The sequence below is a fragment of the Gymnoscopelus braueri genome (assembly GCF_963280865.1).
Source record: "Gymnoscopelus braueri genome assembly, chromosome: 12".
Taxonomy (NCBI): Eukaryota; Metazoa; Chordata; class Actinopteri; order Myctophiformes; family Myctophidae; genus Gymnoscopelus; species Gymnoscopelus braueri.
In genome coordinates, this window is record NC_137614.1 from 31,318,185 (window position 1) to 31,333,965 (window position 15,781).

Here is a 15,781-nt window from a genome sequence, read left to right on the forward strand (position 1 = left end):
TATAGGGATTAAGTGGTTAGACAACAAGGAAAAAATCACACCCAGTGTGAAGAGAGTGGTGCCTTTCATGAGTTCATTTCATTAGTAACTTTTTACAGACTTTGATGACTTCAATGTATTTTTACTCATTTTAGGTACTTTAAAATGTTTGTACAGATTTGTACGTGTTTTTACTCATTTTAACATCTTTTAAGTATTTTTACGCATTTTAAGTATTTTTACTCATTTTAAGTATTTTTACTCAGTTTAGGAACTTTAAAGTATCTTTACTAATATTTAAGTGTTTTTACTCATTTTAAGTATTTTTACGCATTTTAAGTATTTTTACTCAAAATTGTGTGTGTACTGTACTGTACTGTACTGTACTGTACTGTACTGTACGGTCTGTACTGTACTGTACCTGTACTGTACTGTACCTCTACCTGTACCAGTACCTGTACGGTACTGTACTGTACTGTACGGTCTGTACTGTACTGTACGTACTGTACTGTACTGTACTGCAGTACTGTACGGTCTGTACTGTACTGTACTGTACTGTACTGTACTGTACTGTACTGTACTGTACGGTCTGTACTGTACGGTCTGTACTGTACTGTACTGTACTGTACGGTCTGTACTGTACTGTACTGTACTGTCTGTACTGTACGGTCTGTACTGTACTGTACTGTACTGTGCGGTCTGTACTGTACTGTACTGTACTGTACTGTACCTCTACCTGTACCTGTACTGTACGTACTGTATGGTCTGTACTATACTGTACTGTACTGTACTGTACTGTACTGTACTGTACTGTACTGTACTGTACTGTACTGTACTGTACGTACTGTACCTGTACCTGTACCTGTACCTGTACCTGTACCTGTACCTGTACCTGTACTGTACGGTCTGTACTGTACCTGTACCTGTACCTGTACCTGTACCTGTACCGTACTGTACCTGTACCTGTACTGTACTGTACTGTACTGTACTGTACTGTACTGTACTGTACTGTACTGTACTGTACTGTACTGTACTGTACGGTCTGTACTGTACTGTACTGTACGGTCTGTACTGTACTGTACCTGTACCTGTATGGTTGCATCTTTGTGTTGCAATCAGCCGCAGCTGTTGAGGCTGTGCTCAAACATACAGAGAGGCCGTGCTCATACGGACACACATACGGACACACAGACACACAGACACGGTCAAATGTAGGAGTGGTTGGCACCACTCAAAAACAGCAAGAGATCCGTCTTGGCCTGAATAATAGATTATTTGGAGCCACAACTAAAATCAGTGTAAGCACAGGATTCTTCTCTCACCAGGCAGACACGGCCCACCCTGGACAGCACATTTGGGGTGCTGCCCCCCGCCGCGTCTAAACTCTTTTCTCTGAAGAAGAAATACAGCTTGTCGTCATTCTTCTCTGAGCTGTCTGGAATCTGATGGATCTTCACAAACACAGGATCTGGAGATGAGATACACAGACACAGGTAGGAGTGTGTAAGTCAAGGTAAAGCAAGATCAGTTTATTTGTAGCACATTTCAATATGGCAATTCAAAGGGCTTTACACAAAACATTAAGCATTGAGATATTAGAGCATTTACCACTTTAACCCTGGCATTTAAATCATCATCAGTCATTAAAGGAGGGGGAAAAAGTGATGAAGACCTGTTTGGGATGAAACGTCATTAATAAAGTTGTTCTACTGGGAGCTGAGAAACAGCTCAGAAACTTAATTAACGTTTCAACCCAAACAGGTCTTCATCAGGTCCATTCTCTTTAAATGGAGCCCATCAGTGTGCGAGCCATTTTTCATTTTGTTTAGTCTGTTACTTTTCGCTCAGCACCTGCCCAACACAGGGTGTGGATGTGCACGTCTTAGCTTTCTTTAGTGTGTGTGTGTGTGTATGACCAACCGTTGAGCCACCTGGAGTCGTATTGTTCGGTGCGGACGGCTGGCCTGTCCCCCAGCGTCCTGAACATGGCAGGGTCTGTTCCCATGAAGTCAACATGGACGCCTGCATATAGGTTCCCATCTGGGACACATCCAGACAGACAACATCGTATTGAACTCACATAAAGGGATGACATATGGGTGTGCTTATGTAGAGAGTGTTTGTGTGTGTGTGTGTGTGTATGTGTGTGTGTGTGTGTGTGTGTGTGTGTGTGTGTGTGTGTGTGTGTGTGTGTGTGTGTGTGTGTGTGTGTGTGTGTGTTACTCACTGATCAGAGCGGCAGCGTTCGCTTGCCGAGGGTCATAGGAGCACTTGCCTTTCCCTGAATCCGCATAGCCAGGTACGAGCCTGAACAGATACTCCTGTACACAGTAAAGTCCTTAGTGTTAAATTAGGAAATGTAAGTGTGTTTCCATTATCTTACCGTCAGTCAGTCAACTTACTCACAGTTGATTATATGAAGGGGAAAATGGTGTGTGTGTGCGTGTGAGTGTGTGCGTGTGAGTGTGCGTGTGCGTGTGCGTGTGCGTGTGCGTGTGCGTGTGTGTGTGTGTGTGTGTGTGTGTGTGTGTGTGTGTGTGTGTGTGTGTGCACCTCAGCTCTCCATCCTCTGTTGATGAAAGTGCAGATGGGCTTGTAGGCTCCAGTACCACAGGTATACAGGTGAGTTCTGTTCCAGGGTTCAATGAGGCGGACAAAGTTGGCACATTCTCCCTGGTTAAACAGTCAATCAAATTCAGGTTAACCACATGAACCCTAGCTTCCCTATTATGGGGGAAAACATTTGCAGAAACTAGCAGATCTACAGTACAAGATCAAGCTTGTAGATCGGATTTTTTCTATTTTGAAAAACATTTAAAAATAGAGCAACTAGCCGATCTACAAGCTAACAATGCGTCGATGTAGATCGGCTATTTTCACTATTTATATATGTTTTTAAAAACAGTAAAAAATTCCTAATAAGTTTAGGCATAAGGGGTAAGGCAAGATAGGGCCCACAGTACTATATCTAATGTAATTAGTGTTTGATCATTTCTGTGATGATGTACAGGTTGGACTGACCTGTCCACCCTTCCCTGTCATTCTGCACTCTGCTTTCCTCTGGGCAGTAGCGGGCCAATGGATCTGAAACACACAAGAACACAAACAAGGCTTAAAGGTTCTGTATATGGTATTCCCTATAGTTAAAATAAGTGTTAAATAGCTCTATATCCCCATAGTAATCATTGCTGTGTAGAGTGTTTGTTCAGTAACAGGGGTCTCCCCGTCTCTCCAGCTCTTTAGTAAACACAAAATACATTCTCAGGTCGGGATACCAATTTAATCAGATCAGGAGAGAGAACTCATACAGGAGACAGGATAAACAAGTGAAATTGGAAGTGATGAAACAAAAACATATAGGCAGACAATTTGGAACTGGAACACTAAAATCACAAAAAAAAAATACTATTTTACCCAATCTCTCCTGATTGAATGAAAATGTATTTTCTGAGACGGGGAGACCCCTGTTTCTGAACAAACCCTATAGCAATGCATACTATCAGACAGAATCAGGCTTAATTCTTTTTTACACTCGTTCATCTCAGAGATGTTGTGGACATCTCTTTGTTATACTCTAGCATTTTAATTGTTGGGTTTCCTGTATGCTTCCAATGTGCAATTACATTGTACATTATGTCATCACCAAACAAATATTATTGTTTGGTGTGCTATTAAAACAAGTGGCTACTGGGTTATGTTTGCAAAGTGTTTCAGTGTTGTAACTCAAACTGTAGCAGTCCTGTAATTGCTTACCAGCAGTTTGAGAATGATGCTAGGTGTGGTAACTTAACTACTAAGGTGGGTCAACTGCATTATTACTGTGGGTTGTTCTTACTAGATTTTTGTCTTATTTCTTTATTCTGAAAAATATAACAGTGAAAGATCACATATATTTTTAAAGTTACATATTAAAACTTAAGTTTATTTTATATATGTTGCAAAATCAAGTGTCAGGGTACGGTCACACCCTGATTCTGCCAATGCTTTTCAATGGGTTTCTTTGCAGAAATCCGCAAATGGCAACAAATCACTCTGTTCCCATTGAAAAGCATTGGCAGAATCCGCCCGCATAAGTAGAATTAAAGTTCGGTGTGACCGTACCCTTAAAGGTTCCAATAAAAAATAAAACCCTCTCCAGAGAGTGAAGAGTAGGAGATTGTATTGTATTTACTATGAGTGGTTCTTTGTTGATGTTTTGCATGTCCAGAGCCACCAGGTACTCCCGGCTGCCAAGGTAGAGTCTCCCCTGGTCCTGATCCATGTGGAGGATGCGGTAGTCACTGGTGTTAAAGGAGAAGGAGAAGGGCCGCGCTGTCCGTGTCTCGATCAGCTCTACAGGACACACATTGATGAGAAGACGTTTATAACTGTGTTAAACAGAGGTTTACAAAATGACACATCTGCAGTGTAAATCCCTGAGTGTTAAACCTTTGACCACAGCAATACTTTTAAAAAAAGGACAAAAATGTAACATGTCAAAATCTTTCAAATTTTGTCAAACATTTTCACAAATAGCTGATCAACAAGCTCACAACATGTCAAGCTTGTAGATCGGCTACCTTTACTATTCGTCGTCGTATGATGAAACTTGAGTGTACAAATGTACAGTTGTACACTCTCTCAGTTACATATCGATAAATTAATGCTGAGGGTTTTACTACATACTTTGACATTCATTATTAAATATATTTGTTTTACTTTAAAAAGTTTGCAGAGGTAATTTCACACCTGTGGAGAATTAACCCTTCATTCAAAAGTCCCTGTAAAAAAATGCATGGCTGTTAATCCTTTCCCCCAGAGAAAAACTGATGCCAATAAAACAGAGCAGAGCAGGGTTTGGTACGCTGCATAATTGTTCTTGGTTGTACTATGACTTGGCCAACAGTAGGAGGCGCTACAGGCCATTTAATCCACAGAATCAACTGGGGAATAGCTGCAGCCCTTTTGTTTATTGTGTCACACAAAATACTGTATAAAGTGTCAACATAGAGTTATGTAAAACTGACATACAGTATAACTGTAAAGAAGGTTACAGTTTGTAGTTTATTGTTTTTGTTTTAGGTTTTTCTATTTATACAGAAAAAAAGGTCTTTGTTCAACCAAAAACAAATAACACCCGCTAATGTCTCAACCGTGAACTTTTAAGCTATGTGTTGTTTTTTAACTTATATTATTTGTATGAGGTCATTTTGTGTCGAACAAAACATGTTAAAATCATAAGCCTTTGCTTGCTGCAGAACACATTTTTGTAATTTATCTAAACCCAATGCAAAAACTGGAAATCTGCAGTGAGAACCCATGGCAAAAGTGATGTTTGTCCCATGGCAGAGGTCACTTCCAGGTTGTCCAACAGAAAAAAACGACATTACTGTAGTAGCACTCTAAAGTAGTAGTAGTAGTAGCCACTGCTGTCATCTCTGTCACTTCATCTCTATGTGATTGCTTTGCTTTGTTTTTCATTTTCTGAATTATGAAGCACTTAGTAACAGTATTTCTGAAAGGGCAATACAAATAAAGGCCAGTAGTTTAGTGGCAATATATTGATTGAATATAACAATAAGAAAAATACTATAAAATGCACGCACGCACGCACGCACGCACACACGCACACACGCACACACACACACACACACACACACACACACACACACAGTGTTTCAGGGCCATAATGGTAGCTCAGCCAGTTAGCATGTGTAGCATGTTGGCAAAGACAACATCACGGGCTGGAGTCCAGCTCGTGACCGGTGTGGCACGTCATCTCCTGTCTCTCTTTCCCATCTCGCGTCACGCTTTCCAGGTGGAAATCTGCTATTTTTGTCGGTTGTACGACGAAGTATAATTATAACCTTAACCCCTTTAACCCTGGCATCCCTATTTTGGGCATGTCATTATAGGCGGAAATGTAATTACTTTCTTTATTTTTTCTTCAAAAAAACTAAATAGCAGATCTACAAGCTCACAACATGTCGCAAAGACCCTGTGGCAATGTGATGCGACGTAAGCTTGTAGACATGCTATTTTCAGAAGGAAAACATTTTTAATATAAACTTGAAAATCTTTGAACATTTTTTAAAATAGGGATTAAGTAGATAATAAAGCAGGAACAAAAAGGAAAGCCTGTCTGATACGCTTACCCTAGTATGGGACATTTGTCACATTTGTCTTACTGGTGGCATGTAAGGGGGTGGGGGTCAGGCGTTGGGGTGGTTAGGAGAGCAAACCTCGTTGACTTTTGCTATAAATCTCAGAGTTAGGAGGACGTGATGACAATGCTGCCCTCTGACTGTATTGCATAGAGCGCTAGCCTGGCACTGGCCAGAGGGAATGGGGCGGTGGGGCGTGGTGGGGGTTAGCAGCCTCACAGACCAAATCTATAAATGAATGGCATTAGTCTCATGCCAGTGTCACTTTGATGTCATGAGGCACAGCTGTGTGCCCTTCAAAATGCCAACCTGGACTGACGCAAATTTTAAACATAATGAGTTGTACCTGCTGAACCAAAGGGACTGAATGGGGTGTGGCTTTACTAGAAGGCAGAATAAGAACAAAAGAGTAAAAAGTGTAGAGTAGCATTGCTATCATGCATAGAAAAATGGAAATGGCTGTGGCCCCGGGGGTCAAGTTTGTGACTCTGAGCCAAGTCTGATGTCACCCCACAAGGCCCCCCCTTGGAGACGTTCCAAAAAACTGAAATGGGCGTGGCCTGACAAGGTCAACTGCCAATTGAAAGGATAACATCTTCTTTCTTGCACCATGACAATCGTTTTTCCTTATATCCTGACATATCCATTCCACAACACCCTCTCTCTCTCGCTCGCTCGCTCGCACACACACACACACACACACACACACACACACACACACACACACACACACACACACACACACACACACACACACACACACACACACACACACACACACACACACACACACACACACACACACACACACACACACACACACACACACACAGTGAATAAATTGACCTTGCAATGATAACGTTTTCTTGTGACAAACTTTCTCTTAAAACCTTTTCCACATTATGAAAAAACTATTTATAAGACCTTGCAATGACAGTTTAAGTCAGTGGAACTTTTGACATTCCTTGCCTTCAACAATCTGGTTTATATTCAGTTGTGGCTAGTAAAAACCGATCCGTGTTTACATTTCACGTCTTTAAGGGTAGAAAATACTGTTTAAGTTGACCCAAACATTGACAGTAGCTTGAGGGCAGCCTGTTTGATAATGGGATATTTTTTCCATTGGCACAGTTTTCCAGAACGCAATGATTCCTTGCCTCAGAAAAGGTTTCAGTCTGACATCCTCACAAAGTTTAATCATCTCCATCTGAGACAATGCTTCGCCTGTGACTAGCAGGGTCTGTCAAACTAACCTTCATTTACTGTTTTTTAGCATACAGTATGTACTGTTCCAATCCACTTGATATGATGCAAGTGTTACTGTCTCAGAATGTTTAAAACAATTTATGCACAACTGGGTTTTTCAGACTGACTTTTCAACATTGATTTGTGCTTGCAAAGTGCATTACCTGGAGGGTCGTTGTCCACATTGGCATGGAGTGAGTTGAAATCCATTTGAAAGCTACAAACCGGATATTATTTAATTATTCCATCTTATTTTTGTTTTGTTCTTGCTATTTTCTTGTATTGCCTCCTTTTAATTTGTTCTTGATCATGTTTTTGATCTTATTGTTTTCAATTTTGTTTAATATTGTGTTATTTTTCTTTTGTTTATCTTTTTTATTTATGTTAATACAAGAACTAGCACATCTGCAATGGCTGAAAGTCTCCCTGTACACTCTGGGAAAGTTAGACCCTCGGGTCTACTTGTAGACAATGTCAGTAAAGTTATTTGAAGCAGATAATGCATTAAGTTAACCCTAGATCAGGGGTTGCCCACCCCTGATCTAGGAATCAGCTACAATGAACCAAAGCTGAGTTCTGGGAACCAGTTTTAGCAATGCTCAACAAGCAGAATTTGTTTGACTTTTCGTGGCTGTCTTTGCTGTAATTATAACCACAGACATGGACCATGGTCATCATGCAAGGCCTGTACCTTTGACTAAAGCCTTTCAAGAAAGTAAATGAAACATTATTAAAATATCTTATATAAAGACCTCCTGGTAGTATTCAAAGTATATCAAGCTATTCTACCTCCAGCTCCTTAGCTATATGTCCAATCTTGGATTCATCTTATGGGCTGCCATTTACATTTTCAATATTCGTTTCCCAGACATGGGTATGACTTAATGACAGCTTTGAGAGAGAGAACTATATTTACGTTTGTGAGCTTACATTCTATGTAGTGGTTATGCACACATCTTTGTCTGCTAATATCTTAAATGAATAGCTTTGCTCATGCGTGAACATGTGTACCCATGTGTTTGACACAGCTATTCTTATGAATAGCTATGTGTCAAACATATGTGTTTGTGTGTGTGTCTGTCTCTGTGTGTGTGTGTCCTGTGCAAGGGCTGCTGTGATCTGGGCCTCTAACTAGGTGGCGACGTGTGGCCGCCTGTGTGTCTTCGGTGCAGCTGCGTGAGAGATCCACAAATAATCTGCAGAATCCCAGACGTCACTGCTCAGCCAAGCGCCTGGCATACCGTCGGCTCTGTGCGTGTGCGGGCGGGGGTTCTATTCTCAGGACCTTTCCCTCATCCCATTCCAAGTGGCTTTATCCTGAAAATCAACCACCTCTGGGCCAGGGGTAGGACGGGGTGATCACCTGCTGGCCTGGAAAGCCATAGCAAAATTTGCCATTCCTGGCTATTCCTGAGCTCTGTGGGGGTGGCGGCTACGGTCCTACAGCCACAAGACAGCCTTGCTTTCAGTGAAGCCTTCAATTATTTCCCTAGTCAATTATTCACCCAGTTATCTAATATCTAGTTTGCTTCACCTCAAAATGAACCCTGTAGGTGTGGTTATAAGATCTGAATTGTGAGTTGATGAGCATTTCTTTCTCTCATGTGAGCATGAAGCTCAGTTGATTTTTGCTGATTAAGTAAAGCTTTAAAAAATAGTCCACTTAGGGGCTGTGGTTGGTACATTTTATTATTGGTCTTAGAGTTTGTGATAAGATGCCTGGAGGGCTTTTATAGCTTAGAATTTCCAACACCGTGTGATTTGGAGAAGTGTGCAGTAATTGAGGGGGTTTCCAGATTCTGTATTGAGTTCGGTGACAGCGATTACAACAGCCTCAGTTGAATGCCTGTTCTCTTGGCAAAACTCTGCAATGTCATTGGTAGATTACTTTATTGTTACATCCTGGTGAATAAATGAGCAGTTCTAATGAGTGGGAAAATCTGTTAAATAAAGCAAACATTTCCTATCAGAAGATGATAGAGTGGCATGACCCTTGATTTCCATATAACTCTCACTGAAGGTGAGTCCTCTTTCATCAGCAGTCTTTGCTGTATTAGGACAGAGGGAAAGGGATACTTTCATTCATGAAAGTAAAATACAGTCAAAAAATCACACCCTGTGTGAAGTGGGCGGTGTCTTCCTAGCTAACCACAATACTGAATGGAGTCAACCAATGATGTACAAAAAATAAATAACTATATAACTAAATAACTATAAATACATTTATTGAAACACTCTTTATGATGGACAAAACCATAAATTGAAAGAAACCAATTCATGGTTTTTTTCAAGTTATGGTTGCTTATATAGGGCTATGCACATGTGTCATGTGACACTGGCCAATCACAGTCCTGAATAGATTGTGATTGGCCAATCACAGCGCAGGATAATTGTACAAATTTCCAAACCTCAATTTCAGGGCCGGTTTCACTGCCCAAGATATTTGTACATTTTTCCAAATCTCACTTATAGGGGCGGTTTCACCGCCCAAAAATTACAGGAACTGAAAGAGGTTCACCTAGTTTGGTCCATACAATCTGGAGTAAGATCAATCCTTGTCAATCAATCCTTGTCCCACAGGAATATAGTATATCACCTACACAGTATAATCCAGAGTGTTAAAGATAGGGTAAGTGATATCTTTTGGTTAAAACAAAACGTTAGTTGTTAGAAGGTTAAAGCACTATATTCTGATAGTAATCATTGTCATAGCGTGTTTGTTCAGTAACAGGCGTCTCCCTGTCTCTCCAGCTCTTTAATAAACAGAAAATACATGGAGTTCCAGTTCCAAAGTTCCAATCTCTATCCAGATTGGATAAAAATGGTATCCCGACCTGAACATGCATTTTCTGTTATAAAGAGCTGGAGAGACATGGAGACTCCTGTTACTGAACAAACACTTACCCTAGGGTCTCTATTGAACACTCCAGATTGTGTAGGGACCAAACTAGGTGAACCTCTTTCAGTTCCTGTAATTTTTTGAATGTATTTTAATTCTAAGAAGAAATCAGAATCTCTGCCTCATAGTGATGTTACTGAGACACACTGAGACAGTAGGTCCTTATAATGAGACAAACGGCACAAGAAGGGAAGCTGCTGCGAGTCAGACGTCATTGTTAGCAATTGATCAATGATGAAAATGATTAAAAACACATTTTTGATGTACAAGTTGTTTTACCATTCCAATTCCTAGTGATCAATGAACAGGGGTCATACAAAGAATGAGCTGTGGACAGGGTGGCACTATTTATAATGTGCAAAGTGACCGTGGGACCAGAGTTGAAGTCCTATGTGTGCCTAGGTGAATGCTAAATACTGCATCTCTATAACAAACAGCTCCCTGAGCCTGGACCTCCATATGGCTTTGGGGATTAGAACCAGTGGAGGAAGAAGTACTCGCAAGTATCAATACCCCTATTGAAGAAATAGTCTGTTCGGTATTCAAAACTTACTTGAGTAAAAGTACAAAAGTATTGGCATCAAAATGTACTTAAAGTACCAAAAGTAAAAAGTACTCATTATCCAGAATGTCCCATTTCACAAGTTCAAAATGCATAAAGATCTTTTGAAAATAGCAGATCTACAAGCTCACAATGCGTCGCATCGGCATTGTGAGCTTGTATAAGCTTTTATTTAGCTTTATAGGCCTATATAAAATGTATATAGGCCCAGGGCTGAAGTGGGTAATGTACTGTATGTTTTGTAATAATAATCAAAATTTACAAAGTAACTAGTAACTAAAGTTTTCAAATAATTGTAGTGGAGTAAAAGTACAATATTTGCCAATGAGATGTAGTGGAGTAGAAGTAAAAGTATTGAAAATTGTAAACACTGAAGAAAGTAAAAAATACCTAAACATTTTACTTAAGTACAGTACTTAGTAAATTTACTTAGTTACTTTCCGCCACTGATTAGAATACAGTCTGGGGTTGTGAAGTAACACTTTCCAGCTCCCTGTCCCAGTTCTACTAGTTTTGAACATTGGAAAAACAACAACATTTAGTACACTTAGAAATGCCTGTATCACTATCGTATATATATTTAAATTGCAGCATTTATTTTTTATTAATTTCTTTAAAAATTGGGGGCTTTTCTGCCTTTATTTATAGTGTAGTGGAGATGGACAGGAAACAGGGGGAGAGACATACAGCAAAGATCGTTGGGAATGGGACTCGAACCTGCAATGCGCTGTCGGGTACATAAGAGCCTAAGTGCAGTATTTTTAAATGTGGGGTTGATGGGCAAAATTGGCCCACAATGCAATACGTAGCAAAATGGGGAGAGCCTCTCATACAATTTAACCACCAATTTGAAATATGGCAGCTCAATGAAATGTTCACGTGTTATTTCCTGTTTGTATAAAATGGTAATAGGTTAATTTCTTGCTCACTAACTGCCAAAATATTGTACTATAAAGAAGAGTACACCATTATAGTATTAGTAAATAGTATGGAATTGGGACACAGCACAGGTCAAGCCTTGTGTAGTCCAGACACTGACCGTTGCAACTTCAATCAGCACAAAGAGACAGGATGGGCTGTCCTGGTGATACAGCCACACCAGCACAGGCCTAATCACAAAGAACGGGTTCCAATCTGTATCTTCTGTGTCATGTCATACCCACTCTGTCCTGTCTCTCTCCACTATACTATACTATCTGATAAAGCAGCTCTTCAGTCTAAAAGCCCCGCTATCTACACTCAACTGGAGCAAAGTGGTTTGAACCAACCAAGATTGCCTCGCATTCTCACTAGAGGGGCAGAAAGGGGGGAGGGGTTAGATTATTGTTAGTCTCAGAATTGAGTGGGGGATGTTATAATTAACAGCAAAATAGAGTGAAATATAATGAAATACCATCCAAATTCACAAAATCTCTATGTGTGTGCGTCCGTGTGAGTGAGCGTGTGGGAAGTGCATCTTAAGAACTGCATGGTGCTTCCCTGTCATCTATGGTGCTTACTATGGTGCATCCCTTTCTTCTATGGTGCTTCCTATGGTGCTTCCCTGTCATCTATGGTGCTTGACAGGGAGGCACCATAGGAACCAGGGAAGCACCATAGGAAGCACCATAGAAGACAGGGAAGCACCATAGGACGCACCATATGACAGGGAAGCACCATAGGAAGCGCCATAAAAGAAAGGGAAGCACCATAGGGAGCACCATAGAAGACAGGGAAGCACCATAGGAGGCACCAGAGAAGACAGGGAAGCACCATAGGAAGCACCATAGAAGACAGGGAAGCACCATAGAGCACTGTAGAAGACAGGGAAGCACCATAGGAAGCACCATAGAAGACAGGGAAGCACCATAGGAAGCACCATAGAAGACAGGGAAGCACCATAGGAAGCACCATACTGTAGATGACAGGGAAGCACCATAGATGACAGGGAAGTACCATGATTTGAAAAAGTTGGGGTGGAGCTTCTTCCTTGGCCTACTGGGAGTGTGTGTTCAAAGTTTCTCACTGATCGGTCCAGTGGTGCTTGTGGCATTTCATGCAAATGGATCCGTCCCAGCAAAGTTTGGAAGGCAATCATAGCCAATTAGAATGCAATATGAGAAATCTGAAAATGTCTCCGGCCACGGCCTTCGGCCTGGCGGAGACAATAAATCTTCAAAAAAGTAAAAAAGTCTGCATCTCCTTTAATACATCTCTATATGATGCAAGATCGTTGTCCACTTTCAATTGTTTTCGACCAATTCTCAGCCCCAATTCTATGTCTAACAGCATCTGTTCTATTACAGTACTGTATGTGGTACAGTACAGCACTTAAATGCTAGCCTTAAAACAGTTGAAATACCAATGCAGGAAGAAAAGCCATTACTGTATGTGAGGTAATGGGTAATTTTTAACACCATAACAACAGTATTCATAATCATTCAAAAAAGAATGTATTCTGTTCAGTATCACTGTTTTATGTGAGGATAGAATTAGGGAGTGTGTAAATATGTTTTATTACTTCAGAGTAATGTATTAGGTATGTATGTATTTTGTTTGCCAATTGGCATGTGTATCTTTGCGCGCGTGTGTGCGTGTGCGTGCGCGCGCGCGCGCGTGTGTGTGTGTGTGTGTGTGTGTGTGTGTGTGTGTGTGTGTGTGTGTGTGTGTGTGTGTGTGTGTGTGTGTGTGTGTGTGTGTGTGTGTGAGACATGCCTGGGCCAAACACTAACAGCTCTGTAGCAGGATTTTTTAGTAAGGCACCAAGTATGGTCACTCTTTCCACTTGGAACTCTCTTTTGTCAGCAGTGCCCATTACAACTGAATGTATAATCCCCCTCAACTGAGATAGAGACGAGGCTTGAACCTAATTCATAGGCTACTCTGTTGTGCGGCAACAATGCTCGCCAAAAATTACACATTCTCAATTATGCTGTTGAGCAACAAACTATAAATTAGGCTTCAGAGGAGAGTACCCAGTGTCATCTGTTGGGAATTGCTGTAGTACAGTCTAAAGAGCTGATGACAAATTTGACTGTTTGTTTCTGGGGACGTGTATTGTACCAAGGGTTTCTGGGAAATCATATACCCATGCAGGAAGTGTGAGGTGCTGTTGAAAGGAACAGGAGGATGAGCTGGGTGTGTGACTGTACAGGATGGACACCACAGTGGAGATTGACCTTGACTGCAGTCTCCACGGTCAAAACAGGATGCCAACAGTGACTTGCCCTGGTCGGCATGCACTGGATGGCCCAAAGCACACAGCCCCTGTCTCAGCACTACAGTACGTCACTGTTTTGGTATTTACATTTTCTTGTGATTTCTTTTTTTTCCATATTAGGGAGTGGGTTCTCAGATCCTTTTACAACGTTGAACTTGGCTCATGGAAGACTGATGAGGGATGGAGACTGTGGACATTCAGCACCCTCTGAACAAGTCTCAACATACTCACTCTCAAAAAGCACCTCACTGAAAATGTGTAACTTAAGGATTGCCTCTAAAATGGAGATATTATCTCCATCATCAATTATGTTAAAGAGGTGGTGCCATGGTTTTGCACTTTTTCTGTCTTTCATGTGTCTATGAGGTTGATAGAACTTCATTATGCCCCCTGGTGGTGTTTTTATGGTCAGGGGTGCACATAACTGGTGCGTAGGTGCGCATGCGTCGCCAAAATAAATTCTGCGCGGCACATCAGACGACGCCGAGGCGCTTTTGCGTACCAACAGCTGGGATAGGAATTTCCAAGCTTTTATTTTTTAGCAAAACTGAAAAATAAAAGCCTGGAGATCGAGGCTAGGAATTTACTTCCAGAAGCCACACTCACACATGCACGGTGATGCACGCCCATACACAATACACACCCATGGGGAGGAGGCGGAGGTGGAGGGGACGCATGCTGCAGTGCACGTGATTGTGTGAGTGGCCTCGAATCCTGACACAGTCAGTCGCGCGACTCGCAAGCAGCAAGCTGCTGGCTGTGTTGCAGGCACTCGTCACCGATGATGAACGCACCGTGATGGTGCAAAATATGCCGTGAACGTCCCAATCTGGCGAATAAAAGCAGCGCAGCACAGGGCACCAACCTTGGGGAGGGCACCAAACGGCGAGGAAAAAAAAAACGGCAGCACCCCCCACCCTCCCCGTTGACAAAGCCGTTGACAAAACAGCGCCGGGGGGCACCGGACCTTTTATTTAACATTTATTTTGTGCACACCAAGTAACATCTCCAGGTGCTCTTCTGAGAACTAGACCAAAAAAGTTATGTGCACCCCTGTTTATGGTGTTTTATGTCTTCTCTGACTATTTTGAGTTTCTTCCTGGAGGCTGAAACCTTGAGGGTCAAACGTGCCATTAGAAAAACAGCGCTTTAATGATGCAGTAGAAATATACCCTCCCCCTCATTATCATAACACAACAGGTGTGGGCATGAGGAGGAGGAGGGACTAGGACAGGAGGCGGAGGGACTGGTTCAGGTGGGAGGTGCTAAGGTGAGAACCAGGTATACTTAACACATTGACCGCCAGAGGTTAATCTCATAATGTACTCACCAGTGCCAACGTTTTATTGTTGTTTTTTGTTTTTTTCACGTCGCCATAGATCTTGTTAAAATCCTTAAGATTGAGCCGTACACGGTCTGTTTACATCGGCGACATCTCCCTGCGTGTACCAGTCCAAATAACGTGTCAAACGGGGCATCCATGTTGTAGTTAGAACGGTTTAGGTTAAACAGTGATCAGCGAGGAGAAAAAACTACAGGAAGAGAATTGAGTTTCAGTGTGCGCTTTAGAATGGGAGCCGGCGTGATCGTCAAAACCGGATCCCAAATAATTCTGTTTCCGGTGGTGTTACAATGAAATGTGCCGTACTAGAAAATTGAAAAAAAAAAAAAATCGAAAAAAAGGAAAAAGCACCACAGCCCGTAGGCTACGGGATCGGCGCTTTACCGTTGGATTTAACGGCCCGTAGAACTAC

At 41.6% G+C, this 15,781-nt stretch overlaps 1 protein-coding gene across 2 annotated transcripts in view; it reads right to left on the reverse strand.

Moving 5' to 3' along the window:
• sema3gb (sema domain, immunoglobulin domain (Ig), short basic domain, secreted, (semaphorin) 3Gb) overlaps positions 1–15,781 on the reverse strand; it is a 48,485-nt gene that overhangs the window by 9,518 nt on the left and 23,186 nt on the right. For both annotated transcript variants that reach the window (XM_080445845.1, XM_080445844.1), the window contains exons 3-8: positions 4,151–4,311; positions 3,001–3,063; positions 2,533–2,652; positions 2,207–2,300; positions 1,900–2,019; positions 1,302–1,447 (exon numbers count right to left, since the gene is read on the reverse strand). In XM_080445845.1, coding sequence (XP_080301971.1) covers positions 1,302–1,447; positions 1,900–2,019; positions 2,207–2,300; positions 2,533–2,652; positions 3,001–3,063; positions 4,151–4,311 — 704 coding nt within the window. The remainder of the gene's footprint in view (positions 1–1,301; positions 1,448–1,899; positions 2,020–2,206; positions 2,301–2,532; positions 2,653–3,000; positions 3,064–4,150; positions 4,312–15,781) is intronic.